The sequence below is a fragment of the Apostichopus japonicus genome, chromosome 15, assembly GCF_037975245.1.
Source record: "Apostichopus japonicus isolate 1M-3 chromosome 15, ASM3797524v1, whole genome shotgun sequence".
Taxonomy (NCBI): Eukaryota; Metazoa; Echinodermata; class Holothuroidea; order Aspidochirotida; family Stichopodidae; genus Apostichopus; species Apostichopus japonicus.
The window spans coordinates 26,671,672-26,691,595 of NC_092575.1; the positions used below are offsets into that span (position 1 = coordinate 26,671,672).

A 19,924-nucleotide genomic window follows, 5' to 3' on the forward strand; every position below is an offset into this window, starting at 1 on the left:
GCAAAGAGCTGACAGTTATAGTCCACCAGTTGACATGGCAAATGCAGCCTGGACTTCCTCTCTCTCTATATATATGTATATATGGCATACAATTAATTAACATGCTTTTAAATTGTTAGTAAGAGAGTAATTACTCACATTCAGGTAGGACGAGCTGGAATGGAGATGTGATTTGGTCATTGTGTCGTAATTGGTCAATCTGTGAAGAGGAAAAGAAGAGTAAAGCATAATGATTCTCCTAGTAAAATAAGTTTGTGCATATCTCACCTCTATCAATTAACAGTATGTATCAAAACATGGTTTAAGTGATAATGTTAAGATATGCTAATTAGTACTTACTGTTTAGAATATTTCGTATGTATTGCATTTGTCATGTGAAGACGGCTTTCATCAGCTTATTATTTTTGGGGTAAAACTGTAACATTATATTTCAAACCATAATGGAAATCAGTTCATCAATTTAGGCAAACAAAGAAGAGATTTCAATAGAAATAAAAACATTAATTAATTAGAGAATGTGAAAATGGTAAGCAAACATAATAAAAGGTAAATATAAGAGGAATCTCAGTAGCTATGATAAATCCAAAGTGAAATGTTAACACCTTGTATTCGAAACTTTCTTTGTAATAATTTAAGCCAAAATCATGTTACCTGCAACTGAATGCTAAACTGGAAAAGATTCTTCACAGACATCCCATATCTTGCCTCTATTTCCAGATCAACAGTATCTTTGGTCCCTTTATTTTGAAGATGGAATTCTACCTTGTGCCTGTTCTTTAACCATATGGTTTCCATAGCAACATCCTTTAACAGAGAAAAACCAAGAAATGTTGATAATCAATTAATACAACTTTTGGGAGACTTAAACATAGTGGTAAAGTTGTTAGGGAAATGAGCTTGTTATATAAAGAATGCAGGTCCCAGTACTGGTCGACAGGATCATCATGATCTGGATTTGGGCAAAGGAATTAACATCAATTGCCTGTCTTCATACAGGTGTATACATTGTAAAATGTAAGGTAATTCATTAATATAGCTGTGAGCTTTACTTTGACAGCCTCCTAGTCCCCCAGTGGACAACTAACAGAATTATGCATATTGAGATGAATGGGTGTTGCTTTGGCCATCGGGCAAGTCTTTAAACTATCAACTTAAAATAACATAATGATTATTTGTATTAGCAAAAGAAAAAACAATTATAAGAGACCATAACAATTAAGCACATTACAAAGTACTTATAATCAATACATTGACAGTCAATGTGGATGGAATGAAGGACTAGTCCAGAATGAAATCAACTGTATATACAACTACATATGGGACCATCTGATCCCTTTTCATTTATTGAAAATCATACTGTAGGAATGACAGAAAGAGACAATTATAAAATAACACCATGTTTATTAGTTGAACAACATATGCTAACACCAAATACATACCACTCAACAGATGCATATGACTATTCATCTAACAAATGCAAATTACCTGTGGAACAGCAATTAACTGCTCTCTACACATGTTGTCAATAAATATATCAGAATATTTAACAAATATTACTAACCACTTTTCTAGGATGTGGGTTAAACTGTGTTGTTCTGGAGTTAGCGCTAACATGTAAAATTGAGGTCATAGATTTGAGTTGAACAGAGACAGGATCATGAATTATGGTTCCCTTTTGCTGGCAGCTTTCTTCATTGATAAGACTCTATTAATATAAGAATGAAACAATTGAATGTTATATTATTATTTTTGTAAATTTTAATATTAAAATTCGCAAACTGCTTAGTTGTACTAATGTGTGGCCAGGAAGCAATAACAGCTCCCTGGTATGGCCCTCTCTGGGTTGTCTATTGTTTGATAAATAAGGGAGATGTTATAAATATCTCATACATAGAGTGTCTGATAGGATGAATTATCAAAAACATTAATAGTCCGACAGCCTATGTTCTGAAATATAAATGTTCGCTGTCTAATCATGGAAACCTGGTTAAGGTGTATTTACAAATGTGCCTGTAATTACAAAACTTAGTGTCAGTTGTCAATGACCACCACCGATAAATTATTGAACATTCTATTTTGTTCTGAAACATCTGATCAGTGTGTTTCTGACCACTGCAATGTTAATATTTTCAACCATTAATGACCACAGTCAGCCTTAACCAGCTCATCTCACATGACCTATCTCTTAACTATATCATCACAATTTGACTGCCAGGGAGGTTTGTGCCTAAATGGCTTCAAGCAAGAACTTTATCATTTCCATTGTTAAGTAACTATGGTTAACAATGTATTAAAGCTGTACAATTCAGTGAATTAAACATGTGTCATTTAGAATAGCAGACAACTGGAATCCATGAGATAAATAGCAATACCACTTGAGCTGACGAAATCTGCTTCTTACCTTATGTTCCAGAGTGTCATCATTATAAAACCAAAGATGGATTGTCAATTGATTCCCTGATTCAGAAACTCTGTTTACAATCGGTAAAAGACAAACACGCTTCCTCATCTTGGGTATGAAAGGGACATGAAGTCCAATGAGACAAGGTTTTTCAGCTTCAACTGCAAGGCGCTGACTATTCATAAAGCAGCTGAGGTGTTTCCTTTCTAAGCTCCATTTGACAGATTTATCTGAAGAAAATTTTAACCAGAATGCAAAAATGCATTGTGGTTTCAATGATGTAACATGAGTAGTTTTCTTCATGAATCTGAAGTAGAGTATAGTGAGGGTGTACATGTTTTTATGGGTAAGACTCTGAAGTTTAACACAGTATGATGGGTATTATTTTCACTTTGAAAATTGTATTTATTTCTCCCTAAATGTGCAACATTTGAAAGGTTTGCTCTCAAGGTATCACTAAAAGAGAACGGTTCCTTGAAGTGGAAATGATTTGTCTGGACATCACCTCCTTCTTGAGATATTGATTTCTACATTACACAGAACCAGAAGGTTTATTGTGATTCTCTTGCCAATATCGTGTTTGTGTACTCGGGTGGTTTCACATATCAAATGTGACTTTCATTACAGCTTCTCTTTAGCAGTTACAAAGGCTTGGAAGGTTGTCAGGCTTTGACATATATTGACCGCAAATGACCTTTGACCAGCACAAAACACTTTAAATTTGCTTTACATTACCCAGTGGATCTAAATAGTACATATGGAGTTCAAAGAACCTTGTTTGAAACACAGTGCTTACAAATGTTTGAAACTTTACCTCTACAGAAAAACAAGTTTTTCTTTTTTTAAATTTACTATGGATCCGCACACCAAGTATTAAATAACACCATTATGCACTTTTTGGCCTATCATTTCAAGAGATGGTACACACAAGCTCGTAAACATACTTCTGTTGATAATATAAATTTTAATGACTATATATGTAATGATCACTGGAGTAGAAAAACACAAGACAAAAGAAAGAAACACACCTGTTTGTAATACACCAGAGTACACATCAGTACCCATCTGGTTAGTTGTAGTAATAGCACAGTGTGGAATAATCAAGGTGACAGGCTTGTGTAAGGTAAGGCTTTCTGGACCAAATTTCACAAAGGGTGTCAACCTTAGACTCTTGTTTGAGATAGGTCCTTTAATGGCAGGGTCTGTAGAAACCCACAGACTAACAATCCTTCCAGTGTGTAGTGCCCCAGCTGGTACAAGGAGATTAACACCTTCAATAAACACCTCTCCTCCACGATGATCAAAGTATTGTTCTTTATAAAGATTTGATCCTGGGAACAAAGGAAGTCTCTCTGGAGGATAAAAGTAAAATATTTCATGTGAAAGGAAAATATTTTGCCACTTTCATAATGTGTAAATGCAACTGTTTAAATTCAGTATGAAAATAACTTCTGAAACACAAAACTGATGTTCTCATATTTCTATTTGTATATAATGTAAGAAAATATCATATATGAAATCATCAAATACGTTTTTGAAATGAGAAAGAGAGGATTACACCTGTAATGGAAATGTTAGCATCATTTAAATAAATATTAGAATGTCATATAGGATTGAGAATAACTATATTAGTATCAAATAGAGAAGAAATATACATGTTGCTAAAACTATAGTGTGCTTTACCATGCTCTTCCTTAGCAAGCAGCAATATCCGTCTTCCCAAGTCCAGTTTTCCATGAGACAATTTCAAGGCTCTTTGGACATCCAGTTTCTTGTATCCCTCCTCTATCAAAATTTTGAAATTAACTGACAACTTTGGTACCCTTTTTGAAATGACATCCGGTGTCTCTGTAATTGTTACCTGAAATATTGTTGAAATATTACAAATTATTTATAAAATTCATATATTTTTGCATACTTTCATGAAGATAGACAAATCTCTACTGCATTTGATTTGGCTTCAGTGAATATTTTACACAGACTTCCTTTACACTTGATCTTCTCAACCCCAAATTTTGAGTACTAAAGCATAAAATAACAGTTTTATGCTCGGTAATTTGTTACAATTAGTAAAAGGAGAACTTCTTTGTAATTAAAGAGTTATTCTTTCTTCTGTTTTGTGATTTGTATGGCAGAAAATGTGATACTTTTCATATTAGAAAGTACAGTAATAATCTATTCAAATAACTTTATTTTATGCCAAGTGACCCTTGTCTTTCTTCAAGAAAAAGTTTCAAAGTCTTAACAAGTTATTACAAAGCACAAACCATTTCCTTATCATCTTTCTCTCCTTTGTTTTCCTTTCCATTCTTCTCCTGTGATGTATCAATGTACTCCAGCACCAGTCTTGCCACCTTATTAAAGTGAATAGCTTTCAATCCTTCATACATTCCAATCATTCTGTCTGGCATGATGAGCTCTCTTTCATCCAATATTTTAATCAGCATCTTTCCAGATTCTGCTGCTGTTTGAATTGTTTCATTTTCTACTGGCGTGAGCTCAAAATACACGCCTAGCTTTTCACACTGTTGTTCATCTAAATGCTTGGCAATGTCTCCTCTCAACTGTTTATATTTGGGTAAGTCTGAAAGTGAGGACAACAACATCTTCTTTACAGAGAATCACATACTAGTTGTTTGCCACTTTGGAACAATGAGCAACGTTCACAACAAACGTGCACAAGTACACAACTTGCCCGCAAGAAGTATGCAACCTGCATGGAAAATGTTGGTGTGCACGCTAACTATTGGTGAGCACAATAAATTGAATAAGTGTACTGCCATCAAGTTGCATGCAACTTTTCAACTTAAAGCCCTTGTCTTGTGGATAAATTCTAGCCAAAAGTTGCTTCGAGCTATCAATTAGGAATTGAGCATGTTAACTGAAATTAAAAGCATGCATATATAGGACTTAGAAATTTTTGGGTTCAGTAGCAAGATTAAATTTCTCTCCATCAAATGGTTATTGTTAATCAAATATTTCCCAATACGCTACGTTTATAATAGTAACACTCAAGGAAATACTTCTAAAGCCAAATGCTGTTACCTTTTCACCTCTAGTTAGACCCTCACCACCTGGGTCCATGTTCTCTACGAGTGCTTTCATTTTCATCTCCACTAATACGCACTTTAACATCTGATAGATGTCTATGAAAATGAGCATTTTATTGCAACTTCACTTAGGTGCTGGCCAGGGTGGACTATTAAAACTATGTTAAACTTCCACTTAAAAACTCACCTAGATGCAGTTCTCTAAAAAGAATTTCCTGGGTTTCTGGAGATAAGAGAATGTTTTTCACCTGAAGGAAAAATCACAAGCGAAAAATGTTAGCATGTTTAACATACAATAGTGCAGGCTATCTATCACATCCCTGTGAATGATTAAGTTTATAGTAGGATCGTAATCTAGTAAAATAGGGTCTGAAACAGATAACACACAATAAATGATTTCCACCAGACAGGACATTACTAAGCAAATAACTGATCAGAAAAGAGAATTAAGTTGCCGCTTAATATTATGTAATGAAGAGACATATGAGAACAATAACAGCTGGAAGACAGTCAGCAAATATAACTCACCTTTGATTGGAGGATAAGGGCTGTCTGGTTCTTTTCATGCTGTGATACTTTTAACTTCACATCAACCATGTCAGTGTCTCCATTGTTGTTTCTGTTGAGTCTGAACTGATAAGAGACTCTACTGGCAGCACAGAGGTGATCGATGTCTACATGCTAATGAATAAAAGATATTGAAAATCAATTATACTGAGGATGAGAATGCTTGATATGGATTCAAAGAAACTTTGCCACATATAACATATAAGAATTAAGGAAAATGCTGTAAATGAACCAAGACATTTAGTCATCTACACATCCTTAGATTTCATGGGCAGATGGTGAAGATTGTACTTAACATTGTTATAAAGAATTCCATGACATTAGGTTTGGATTGTTCCAATGGGTAGGAACAGAAATATAGTTGCGCCATGGATATTCATGTGATTGTAGATGAATACCAACATATATCAAACCTTCTGCTTTCAATGAGTGTTCAGGTAATTACTAGGCAGGCGTGTAATTGTCTCAATCATTCCTGCTCACAAGACAGCCACTTAATGAACATCCCACTCCAGCAACTGAGAGTTTGCCACAGCATCTGAACGCTACCTCAAAATACAAAGGGATGTGGATTAAAGACATCCTCATTCATCATCACCAAAGTGCAGTCATGGTGAGTGGGCTTTTTGAGAAACCATGTGAAAGAATATAGGACCAAACTTCATTTACTAAGTCATGAACCGAAAATAACAACCCTCACAAGATTCTCCTCAACAACACTGCCCACCAGAAGTTTTGCATAGATTCTGAGCCCGGTTTTTTTTTAACCAGAAAGTAGTAGTTATATATAGGGCCAACATTGTAACCACTACAACATTTTGATCCACTTTAGGTAACCAATCCTTAACTACAAGTCGTGTAATGTTAAAAGACAAACCTTAATAGCATTGGTGATAACAAACCTTTGTTGATTCTTCCTTCATCAGATGGTAACTATCACCGGGTGATGACATCATCAGATCAATGTAAGAAGCACAATTTCTGCCGTCATTCAATGTCCGGGTAACTTGAAATGTTGTATAGTTTCCTAGACTCAGTTTGGACTGGTGGCCCTCTAACACACACTAAAACATAAGAACATGAAGATGTTAATTCTCCCTAAAAAGCAAATATTTCATTATGCAATTTGTTGTGATTAACTCTTCTCCATCACTACTATAGCAAGCAACAACAGCTTTTGTTCCCTTAATTTAATTAATATTGCTTTGTTCTATCAGATCCTCTAAAACCTTGTTGAAAATTTTAGTGTAATGTTTGTATTTCAAATTTAACAGAGTTTTCTCTTTGATGTGCTATAATAAAACAATGACAATGTCACGCAACTGCACCTTAAACCATTCACTTTATACTTTGCCAGTGAAATACGATAAAATTCATTATGCAAATCATGAAAGAAAGCAAGATTCCCAGTATCTGACTTACAGATCAAAGTACAGAGCAGGATTGACCTTACACTGTTTCAGATATCACCATGGTAACATGAGATTATCCTCACCTTATACTCTTCATCACTGTCCTTACAGAAACAAACAGTTATTAAGACATCATCTTTGGCATCAAGTATCCCATCGATAAATGGAACAATACGGAATATATGCTTCTGTTCTGTTTCTTGGCTGACTAAGTTAACAAAGACGTAGCTCAGGATGGTAATATCAAGACTGATCTTCTCCGGGTGTAGCTTCCAAGCAATAGATTTCTCTTCGGTCCATGTTATTTCACCTATAACAAATAATATTATTCAAATATGATACTTGGTAATCATAATTAGAGTTCATATCATGAGCTCATTAAGTATGATGTATTTTACAGTACTGATTCCTAGCATATAGCGCCTGGTACATTCATCAATCACATCAAAAGTGTTTATCGTTCACCATCTTTACCTTCTTGTAAATTGTCTTCATCTTTCAGACCAGTGAAGATATTAACATCATGTCGATCTGGCTCAGGGATAATAGCTGAGTGAGGAATAGTCAGCTGGACTGGCTTATTGAGGACGAGTCCTTCTGGCTCTAGTTTTATCAGGGGTGTCATTCTGCCTCTACGAGCACTTCCAGGGAGGTGTATGTCAGGATCATAGATCACTTTAATGGCAATAACATGATCAAAGGATAAAGTGTCTTCAGGAATTGTCAGATGTACCCCCATGATGCTAATAGTTCCACCTTCACACTTTATCCTGTGTTCAATGTATGAATAATGTTGCCTCATTTCAAGTATTTGTGAATCCTTTCTTTGTTTTGTTAGTTCTTCTTTCTCTGTTCTCTCCATCAAACTCTCCTCACTATGGTCATGATATTCCTCTCTTTCATCAGAACCTTGTGATGGAGTAGATTCATCAACTAAAAATAGAATATAAATGGAAACACAAACACTAGTAACTGAAGCCTCGACATGAAAAAAATATTAAAAAAATTGCCATACTGAGCCTGATTAATGTTAATTTCTACATCAATACAAAAACCTTGACTTATGAAAGAGGTATTATTGAAGGAATCATGATACAAAATGTAATAGATATGTAACACAAGCTTTATGTTGATAGAGAATTTGACCAGTGGCAGCAGACAACGGGAATATCAAATGATCTATCATCGTTCTCTGAGAGTGACCAGATGGCTCAAATGGATCCTTCAAATATTGGCTAATCTTTGGGAACTAAATTTTTGATAATTATTGTATTTTCATTTTTTTTACTATAAAGAAACAAACCAAATGGGAGCATATAAATGGTCAAAAGATCCACTTATAATTACTTTTACCATACAAACATCATGATAATTACTAGTGCAAAATAAAATATTGCCTGAAAGCAGAATATTAACCCCTGACTCACACACATTTCTAGAGATTTTTCTGTACTGCACTATTTTTGTTTTATGTATTCTGATTACATCATTGTATCCATTCTTACCAGGCCAGGCAAGCAGTTTTGGTGCTTGGTATTCTTCAAACTGAAAGGGGTCAACTTTAGACTGATATGGATCTAAAAGGTTTTCATTTGTTCGGTTTAGCTGAATATGAACCAAACCCTTTTGTAGGTTAGTGACATCGTACATATTGATGATGTTTCGTGTCTTCATGAAGTTAATCAGAGTGATTCCTGGTGTCTCTATCAGAGAAACCCTGCGTAGCATATCAGTTTCTGCCGGTGGTAGACCAAACAGAGTTGCTAATTTCAGAGTGCTGTCTAGAGTAAGATCATCGGCAACATTGACCATTAATCTGCCGTAATCAGCTGAAATGCAAATAAAAGGATAAAATAGAGTTAAGGATCACACTCAGCACAAAAGACAATTGATAAACTGACTATAGATGAGATCACATTTTCCTAGTTATCAGTTGACTATTATATTGATTTGTATTGCATTGATATATAACAACAAAATACTTTTCTTTAAAATCAGTTCAATAGCTGAATAAACTATAATTTATGTGGAATATGAATAAATTTAATTGCTTTTTAATGTACTGTTGATGTAACTGCACATCTACACAACAAGCCTCAGTGTTACCATAGCAACATTACTGGCACCTCTTTAAAGCATTGTAACTGCCTTTTGATGATATTTAACATAAAATGATTCCAGAATCATTAAATACTCTTCAGATTTTAAGATCCTGGTGTTATCTACCTCAATTGATGACCGAAAAGTCGAAACATCATAAAGAGGAATTAGGTGAGGCTTTTATTTTCTATATTTCACAAAAAAAGACATTGGAGGTGTTGATATGCTTTATGTTATTTGCTTGTTGACCCCAGCAACGTATACATCAGGACATCATGCTATAAAAACATACCAACCATTCAGGGCCATGCTCCTCCTAACCAAGTATGTTTATTTAACCCTCTGTCAGTTCAAAGTTGTAGGAGTTTTGTATCCAAACACCACACCTTTAACAGGTGTTTACTGCACGTTTGATAATAATTGCTCTAGTTTGGATGATGAATTGATGACGACGTTGACATCCATTTTCTTTGTGTCAGAAAATGCTTGAAAGACAGTTAGACTTGCATTGCTAAGGAACAGTGAATCCTGTCATCTGCTGCTTATGTCAATGTACACTGTGCATGTATTACAGAGAGCATGTTACCATTCTACCTCCCCTTTCCCTTACCCTAGGTTCACTTTTACAATCTCTCAGCTACTAGCACAGACAGGAAGTCCTCTTACATCACACTTCCCAGAAAGTTACTAAAAGTTTCTATTTACAAGCTAACAACATAATAATATACTTTTCGAACTTCTAAGTCCCCGTAGATCACTAACACTTTGACCTCTACAGTAAGTCTACACAACAGAAACACTACACCTGTCTGTGCAAAGAATTTCAGATCTCTACCAGTCAAATAACTTTCAATATGATGTCATTCCCAATGATGTCATAGTGAGGTCATTTCTTAGTAGCTTAACCCAGCTCTGTTTAAGGAGAAAGTTAAATATGTGGACAGAGTAACTTCCTGTCCCATCCTCTGTAATCCAATGTCAAGAGTATATAAGATGTAACTTTCACCAATTGTATTCAGTGTGATTCAACCTGTAGGAGCCGTGCTTAGCACGGTTCTCTCAAGCTTACATTCCCCTGACACAGTCACTGTGTTCAGTAGATATCTAGCCAGATGAAGATATAATATAACGTGTAATTCAACTTCTTCCATATAAATTACAAGCACCTAAACGCACACTAAATATGTACATGCGTGCCTATGTAGGAACATACGTTCACAGGCGCTTGCTATATCTGCCAATTGGGCTGTTAGCCTCATATGTTCTCGGTCTCCTTTCTGCAGCCCCAAAGAGAACCACTCCGGTAGCAGCCCTAACCCATTGGACCCAGGGTAACATTCTTGTTCATGTCCTTATTTCTGGTTCACATACTGCGTGACAATTTAGTGATGCAGCGGTACTTTAACACATGTGCAGTCCTGATATGGTGCATGCGTTTCATCTGCATATCAATCTTTTTAAAGGAACTAGCACTTTGCAATTGAAAAATTGCAGTAAAATTAGCTAAAATTCTGGGTTTGTTATTAAAGTTTCTTCAGGACTGTGGCAGCTATGCAATGACGACATTAGTTGAAGAAAGAATAAATTTGTACAAGGAATTTAATAGAAGTTATAGGTGTTACTATGGAGCAAATCACATGACCCTCCGTGGTTCGTAGTATGCTATTTGTTGTTACACATCTCCTAAATTGGTGTATGATTGACTCGCAAATGACCTTAGTTAAATTAAAATCGCTATTAATTTTTTTTTCCAGATATACAACAGATACCTAAATGTGTTATTTTGTTTGTATTAGATAGAGATCACATGACTACCAGAGGATTATGTGCTTCTATGAACACCATGTCCTTGCACACAATGTCATGCTGAAACCAAACAGACCACATTCCTATATATTAAGAAAGATTTTCAGAAATTAAATTCTGCTAGGCGTGCTAGCCCATGACTTGAATTAAAGTAGAAGTCTCTCTTGAAAACAAAGTTATCCAGCTATAGTGCTTTTTAGGTTTCACACTTTCCACCTTGCGGAGCACAAATTACCTTCAACCTTCACAAAGAATTACTTGGCTCTTGTTCACATTATAGGAATGTCATATGCCTCTATGACATCTGATCAAGCTGCCTATCTTATGATGTAATGTTACAAATTTCCAGAATGTAAAGTTCTTTTGCTGAATCAAATAACCTGTACCATCCACCAATACTAATAGGTTTTACTACTCATTATAGAGAAGCCATAGCCGAATTTACCAGCTACTGCAGTTTCCTATCTGGATATATTGTATTTACATAGTGTTCACGTATTTACACCTGGTGACCTCAAATGAATTCTGACCTACACCATATTGTTTACCAACTATAAAATACACAAGGCGATCATACCATGCATATATGACTTCCTATAATATTCTGGTTCTGGAGATATTGCACTTTTGATGTAATCACATTTTGCCCTCTGCTGACTCAAAATTACCTTTCAACACAAACAATATTTAGGATTTGCTGAACTAATTACAGGAAATCCAAAAGCCACATATTTTAAGATTTGAACAGGCTACCTACCGTGAGACTACATGTTCATAAGATTTTCACAATGATTCCCTCAGTTGGCCTCCAATGACCTTTGACATTCACAAAAAACACTACGGATCATTTGCTCACCAACAGCAAGCTACACACCAAGTTTGAACTATCTGCAGCTTCCACCTCTTGAGATATTATTGTGTAAAAATGTTTTCATAATTTGACCTGTGATGACCCACATGACCTTTCACCACTACCAACTACAATTCCAAACCAGTTCTACCTAAGGGGGAACCTACATACAGTACCACATATGAAATATACCCCAGTTATCCTTCTGGCATTTACAAATAAGTGACACATACACACACACATACACACGTCATCACAATCGCATAGATTTAAGCCAAAAATATTTAATCTGTTTCCGTGATATTCCTTAATGTATTTACACCTCTGCAGAGCTCTTTTGACTATTAATATCTTAACATAATTGACATTAGATAATCCATCTACACTACTTAAATTGACTCAAGTCACCACCCCACCACCCCCCATCCCTCTTCTCCCCCTCTCCATACATCTCCCCTGACAGATGTGAAGATCTCCAGGTAGGACTGTTTAAGGACAAACAGACTGATATAAGAAAACATTGAACTGCCTGGAAATTTACAACCAGCTGCAGTAATTATCTCTTTACTGTGATCCTACCTGCCAAAGTTGATTGCTGTGATATGTCTAGAGTTTCATGTTCTTCAAGGAGGGTTTCTTCCTCCATAACAGAAGCGGATGAAGCCTGAAAATAAACAACATACAGTAGGAAAGATATCTTATTTGGTGTACTGACACATTACAGTAAGAACCTAAGTGATACTTTCTGCCACCTGTCAAATTACACCAATTGAGTCTTTAGGTGATAAAGACAACTGATTTTAGCATCTAGGTGAATGTACTCTTTATACACTTCACACTATTTGTAGTCAAATGTACCATGAATTTAGAACACTTTTGATTAGCTCAAGATTATGCTGTCACATTGTAAACCCTTCAACAGTGGAATATTTTATCATAAATTCAACACATTAATGGTCTTGTCACAATATTTAGCTAACTTTGTAAACACACTTCATTTGCTACTGGTGGTATACTAACTACAGATACACTATACTTAATCATACTTACCAATTCTTGCTGATTCAAGGCTTCCCTAGTCTGCTTCAGGACCTCTAGTAAAGCCATGGATTCTTTGGCATATTCCAGTTGTGACTTCACAAGTTCATCTTTTGTAGCTCTCAGACTTGATTTAGCCTCTTCCAGCTCCTGTCATGTAAACAACACAGTAAATGAGACAAGAAGGATGCACCTCCCAGTGGTTTCTTGCCACAAATAACCAGAAAGTCAAATGACTTAGTGATTCCTTGCCAATATGAGAAGAAACTTTAGCTACAAGATTTTACAACGATCTGAATTGCTGAGCAGAAATGGCAAGTCTTGCAGATTAATTCATACCTATGCAAAGAGGTTTGAAGGTCTAACAAACTTCACTTCTGCATAATCAGACTCATTCTGACTGTAACAAGTAATTGACCCTTGACCTCAAGCAAACATGTAGACATGTAAATAGCAAATGGCTATGTACATACCAGTTTGAAGTCGCAACTTCTGAAGTGATCCCATTTTCATATTTCTCAGACTTTTAAATCTGTTGACCTCACACTACCTTGACCTCCATGAAATACCAGAATGCAAAAATGTATAGTGGTTTCGATGATGTAACATGAGCTATTTTCTGAATCTGATGTAATGTATAGTGGGGGTGTACAACATACTAGATATTAGTAACACAACGAAAAGCAGTGTGATGTGACAAACAATAAATTCAAAATGACACACGATGTCCTTGACCTCAACAACAAGCTTCCTACAGGTACTAAATGTGATAGATACATCAACATACTAAATATGACATCAGTCCTTATTTAATATTAATATATTGTGTTAAACATGGTTTCACAATCTGACCCCTGGTGAACTCAAACAACCATTGACCTCCGCCCACAACATTAGGGCTCCTGGTACTCAATGTGGTACAATTACATACCAAATATGAGATCTGTCCAAGCTTCCCTTGCAGTATTATGTTTAGGAAAAATGTATAAGTGTGGAGAGACAGGTGAGAGGGGAAGGTCAAAGTAAATGTTTGGCATTTGTTGACCTCAAATAACCTTTGACCTCCACCAAAAGCAATAATAGGCTTCTTAAATTTAATATGGTATATACATCTACAAACCAAATATGAGATCTGTCCTTTCTTGCAATATCATGTTTACAAGGTTGTCACGATATGACTTGTTGTCCCAAATCACCTTTGACCTACACCAAATACATAAGGCTTCCTGTACTCAGAATTGGTCCGACCTTCCCTTCTTGAGATATCCTGTATACAAGGTTTTCAAAATTTGACCTCTGGTGACCCCAAAAGACCATTGACCTCCACCAAAAACAAAAGGCTTGTTTCACTCAATGGGGTACATCTAAACACTAAATATGAGGTCTGCTCATGCTTCCCTTCTTGAGCTATTGTGTTTAGGGTTTTCACAATTGAACCTGGTGACCCCAAATGACCTTTGACCTTCAACATGAACAATAGGCTTCCAGTACCCAATGTGGTACGGCTACACATTAAAGTTAGGTCTGCTCAAGCTTCCTGTCTTGAAATATTGTGTTTACAATGTTTTCATAATTTGACCGCTGTTGACCCCAAATGACCTTTGACCTCCACCAAAAATGAAAGGCTGCCTGTAATTAATGTGGCACTTCTACAAAGAAGGCTTCCAGTACCCAATGTGGTACGTCTACACATTAAAGTTAGGTGTGCCCAAGCATCCTTTATTGAGATATCATGTTTACAAGGTTTGGAAAATTTGACCCCTCATGACACTAAATGACCTTTGACCTCTACAAAACAAAATATGCTTCTTTTACTCAATGTGGTACCTTTACACACTAAATATGAGGTCTGCCCAAGTTTCCTTACTTGAGATATCGTGTTTACAAGGTTTCCACATTTTGAGCCCTTGTAACTTCAAATGACCTTTGACCTCCACAGAAAACAATAAGCTTCATTAACTTGTTCCAAGTTTCCCTTCTTGAGATATCATGTTTACAAGCTGGGCGTCACAAATGCACACACATATACATACTGTTGAGTTCCGAGGGGTCCTTAGCACGGCCAAGAATACTGCCAGAATATCTGTATGGAGAAGACGATTCTAGCCTGTGTATCAGTTAACCGCAGAGCAGCAACTAGAGTCCAGGCCAGGTTACAAACACACAACTAGGCATTTATTTGACCGTCTCACTCTAGTCCATATACCACGCAATATAACAGTACAACATGGGAAGTACAATCCCTTTAACTATTTAATTAACAACAATAACATTATGCTCCCAAACATGTGCAGACATGTCGTAGACATTTAACTTAATGATAATGTCGGTTTACTAAATCAATAACTCTCTTAATTAGACAACAAAACACAGCAATTAACATTTAACCCCCTAAAATTACATCCTAATAGATTATGAATATTCATGACATGACTGGCTATGAAGCTAAGTGCAGTTTACTACGGATGAGTATAAAGGCCATTCACGTTACACTGCCCCCCGCTTTCTAGAACTCGACCCGAGTTCTAAGGTATTTGAGTCGTAACTAACTTAGCTTAACACATAGCAAAAAAAAAAGGTCTTTGATAAGAAAAATACAGAAGTGCAAAAGCTTATATAGCATATATACTATGTGATGACCTCTTAATGTTAGAGTACAAAACAATAGGCAGTGTTTAGATAAAGTACATAAACAAAGCAATACAATTCACTACGTCACCGATCCAAAACATGTGACATGAACAACAACAAACATCGCACTATCGAATACAAGAATTAACGGTTAGATTAATATAAGGTTCAGATGCAGATAACGTCCATGCTCCTGTGCACGTTTAACATTCTCTAATATCATCGACATAAACAAAGAAAATACATTTGGAAAACTTATATCATCTTAATTAAATGAATTTACAGTTTGGTAAACATCATGGAAATCTTCTGACGCGAAGTAGCGGCTTTGATATAGCTGACCTAAACTGAACTAATACACGTAGACCTAAAATCACGTACACGTTGACGCGGAGCTAAACTAAATCACAAGCTATAACTATAAACGCGGTTGGTGTCTGGGTAGTTCGTCTCGGTAGTTGTACATCACATCGTTCGTCTGAGTTGGTTTGTTTGGTTAGGCAAAATCCAAGCACTATCATGGCAGCGTATGACCTTGCCTAAGGGCCTTCACCATGCCATATAGTAGGTAGAAACCATTTCCATTAACCATAAAGTAGAGGTTGACCATACCGATCAACGGGTCGTCTCGTCCTCCTGGGTCGTCTATTCGAAGATGGGTCAGAGTTGACGTTCTGACCTGCAGGAACTGATGAGTTGGGGGTTGGTGAGTCAGTATGATATGTCTGACCATTTCCAGGCATCTCGTCTGTGGTGTCGTCTGCAGTGTCTTGTGACATGACACTTTCTCTGTCTGGTTGACCGAAGGCAGAGACATCAGCCACTTCAATTGTTGCACTTGATGGTTTCACTTTCCAGGTTGGTGGGTTCCTGCCATCATACGGTAAGAGTTTGTTGTGGTGCACTATTTTTGGTTTACTAAGTGGTCCCATTTGCACTCGGTAGGTAACATCGGATATCTTCTTAAATATTTTGCCAGGTCCTATCCAAGATTTCTGAAATTTAGGGGAAATCCCTTTCTTGCGTTTTGGTTCATACAGCCAGATGTTGTCGCCTTCTTGATAGCTCCTTAGACTTGAGTTCCTGTCGTAAGTCTTTGTCTTCCAAACATTTGTTAGGTCCAGGTGGTTACGGGCAGATTCGTGTACTTTCTCTCTAGTCTGCTTTCTAATCTTTCTACGTAATCACAGTAGGTATTGGCTTGGTCTCTCATGTCTGGTTTCTCTGTAAGGAGTGTTACTGGAATAGAAGCTCTTCTGCCCATTAGAATCTCGAAGGGAGAATAGCCTGTGGACTCATGTATTGCAGATCTGTAGCTTAGCATTACGTACGGGAGCCAGCAGTCCAAATCTCGTTGGCCTGGTGCGACAACTAATGCCAGCATGGCTTCTAAGGTCCTGTTGAATCTTTCAATTATGCCATCAGATTGTGGGTAGTATGGAGTTGTCCTTGTTTTGTTAATCTCCAGAAGTCGGCACAGCTCTTGAAATAATTTGGCCTCAAATTGTCGACCTTGATCAGTGTGTATCTCGGACGGGATGCCATAACGACAGATGAATTCTTCAACAAGGGTGTTTGCTACAGTTGCTACCTCTTGGTTAGGTATTGCAAAAGCTTCCTTCCACTTGGAGAAGTAGTCACCAATAACCAGGATGTATTGGTTCCCACGGTCTGTCTTAGGCAAGGGACCAATGATATCGATGGCTATTCTTTGCATCGGTTCTCCTGACTTGTAGTTCTGCATACCAGCCTTATACTTCCTATTGGGGCCTTTCCGGGCGCTGCAGAGGTCGTACTTCTTACACCATTTATCAATATCGTTACGATAGCCACTCCAGTAGTAGTTGTTCCGGACTCGGTCGATGGTCTTCTTGGTTTTAAAATGACCTGCTACTTTGTGGTCGTGAGACAGATTCAGTATATCTTCTCTCATGACTTCTGGTACTATCAGCTGATATGTAAACTTTTCACCAGTTGGAGATTCGAACTTTCGGTAGAGTATACCATTCTTCACTTCAAGTTGTTGCCATTGGTTCCAGTAATTTCTAACGGCATTATTGTTTCCAGCTACTTGTTCCCAATTGGGTCTGTCATTTCCATTTTCTTTCTAGCCTAGCACAATGCCCAGATCTTTATCTTTTTCCTGTTTGGATCTGATTTCATCATTTGTAAGGCAACCAAACCAATGTTGTTCCTTCTCTTCTATGCTGTCATCATCTTTCAGCAAATCGTGCTCACTGGTTCCTTCTGGTGGTTTCGTAACAATAGACTCCGTACTAGTGCAATCGGTTTGTCCAATGACACAAACGTTTATCAAACTACAACTTGCTCCATCAGTGTTATTGGTTGTTGTAAGTTTTTCCTCCAACTTGTCGCAATGGTTACAGTCACTGCACGGCCTTCGGGAGAGGGCATCTGCATTGCTGTGAAGTCTTCCTGCTCGATGTTGGATTTCATAGTCATAAGTGTTGAGTACCTCCAGCCAGCGGGCGACCTGACCTTCAGTCCACTTAAATGATGTCAACCAGCGTAAGGTACCATGATCTGTTCTGATGGTAAAACGTCGACCGTACAAATAATGGTGGAAGTGTTTCACAGATGCCACAATAGCCAGGAGCTCCTTCCTTGTTGTGCAGTAACGTCTTTCCGGTTTAGACAATGTTCGGCTAAAGTATGCCGTGACTCGTTCTTGTCCTTCCTGACATTGTGACAGTACACATCCAAGTCCACAGTTACTAGCATCGGTGTCGATTATGTAGGTTCCATCATCTGTTGGGTAGGCCAGTACTGGTGCTGTGATCAGGGCAGTCTTCAATTTGTGGAAAGCTCCTTCACATTCCTCTGACCATGCAAATGTTGTCTCCTTTTCGGTGAGTTTGTGGAGAGGTTTTGCTATGTCGGCAAATCCCTTAACGAACTTCCTGTAATCAGTGCAGAGACCCAAGAAACTTCTCAGTTGAGTTACTGTCATCGGTGTTGGCCAATCTTTCACTGCTTTGACTTTAACTGGATCGGTGGAAATGCCCTCACAAGACACCAAGTGTCCCAGGTATGATACTTCTTGCTGGAACAGACAGCATTCTTGGGGGTTTAACTTTAGTCCAGCTCCTTTGATGCGGTTGAACACCTGTCTTAGACGAACTAGCTCTTCATCAAAATTTTTACTAAAGACAATTATATCGTCTAAGTACAGAAGACAAGTCTGCCAGTAAAGTCCCTTCAACACTCTCTCCATTAAACGTTCAAAAGTCGCCGGAGAATTGCAGAGACCAAAGGGTAGCACGTTGAATTCGTAAAGACCACTGGTTGTAATGAACGCAGTCTTGCTCTTGTCGGCAGGGTCCATCTCTACTTGCCAGTACCCGCTCTTCATATCCAAGGTCGAAAACCATTTAGCCCCGGATAATGCGTCCAGGCTGTCATCAAACTTGATCTCTCTGCCGTGGTTCAAGCAAATTGGTGCTCCTATCTAGAAGGTCCTTCAAGTCGGCATGAATCTCACGTGGGACTTCCGTTGGCTCTTTGGAACATTTCTCTTCAGTAGGGCTAGTGTTGATCATTCGACAGGAGATCTCCTTGGCAGGTTCACAGGTGGCAACATTTGTACCCTCATAGATCGTCTTCTGTTGGTCCGTCAAGTTCAGCACTCTTACTGGGACAACTGACATCGAGGCATCAACCACTGCTCGAGCTACCATCATTCCATGTTTCTCAAGAAACCTCGGCAGCATCTCTACAACGGCAATTCCATTGGATTTCTTTTCCAGGGATCCCGGTACAACTGCTTCACAGCCAGGAGGAATCATGACATTCTCGGCAATCCTAATGCGGCAGCAAGACACTTTAACTTGCTCCACATTCCCGGAGGTTTGCTCTCCTATTGTCACCTTTCCGCTACCAGCCTCAATCTGACAGTTGTAGTCCCGCAAGAAATCAATTCCCAGGATTCCTTCAGTCTCGATGTCCGCTACCCATACTTCGTACTGGACCAAATTTTCCTTACAAATCAGCAAAAAAGTTGCGAAGCCGTCGTATCCTAAGGGCTGTCCATTTGCCATTCCCACTTGCA

At 37.6% G+C, this 19,924-nt stretch overlaps 1 protein-coding gene across 2 annotated transcripts in view; it reads right to left on the bottom strand.

Moving 5' to 3' along the window:
- Positions 1–19,924, bottom strand: part of LOC139981249 (uncharacterized) — a 110,753-nt gene that overhangs the window by 4,816 nt on the left and 86,013 nt on the right. For both annotated transcript variants that reach the window (XM_071993476.1, XM_071993478.1), the window contains 15 exons: positions 13,237–13,374; positions 12,766–12,850; positions 8,936–9,259; positions 7,905–8,363; positions 7,514–7,740; positions 6,921–7,082; positions 5,980–6,132; positions 5,639–5,699; positions 4,669–4,985; positions 4,085–4,262; positions 3,430–3,753; positions 2,402–2,631; positions 1,562–1,705; positions 652–804; positions 139–199 (listed from right to left, as the gene is read on the bottom strand). In XM_071993476.1, coding sequence (XP_071849577.1) covers positions 139–199; positions 652–804; positions 1,562–1,705; positions 2,402–2,631; positions 3,430–3,753; positions 4,085–4,262; positions 4,669–4,985; positions 5,639–5,699; positions 5,980–6,132; positions 6,921–7,082; positions 7,514–7,740; positions 7,905–8,363; positions 8,936–9,259; positions 12,766–12,850; positions 13,237–13,374 — 3,016 coding nt within the window. The remainder of the gene's footprint in view (positions 1–138; positions 200–651; positions 805–1,561; positions 1,706–2,401; positions 2,632–3,429; positions 3,754–4,084; positions 4,263–4,668; positions 4,986–5,638; positions 5,700–5,979; positions 6,133–6,920; positions 7,083–7,513; positions 7,741–7,904; positions 8,364–8,935; positions 9,260–12,765; positions 12,851–13,236; positions 13,375–19,924) is intronic.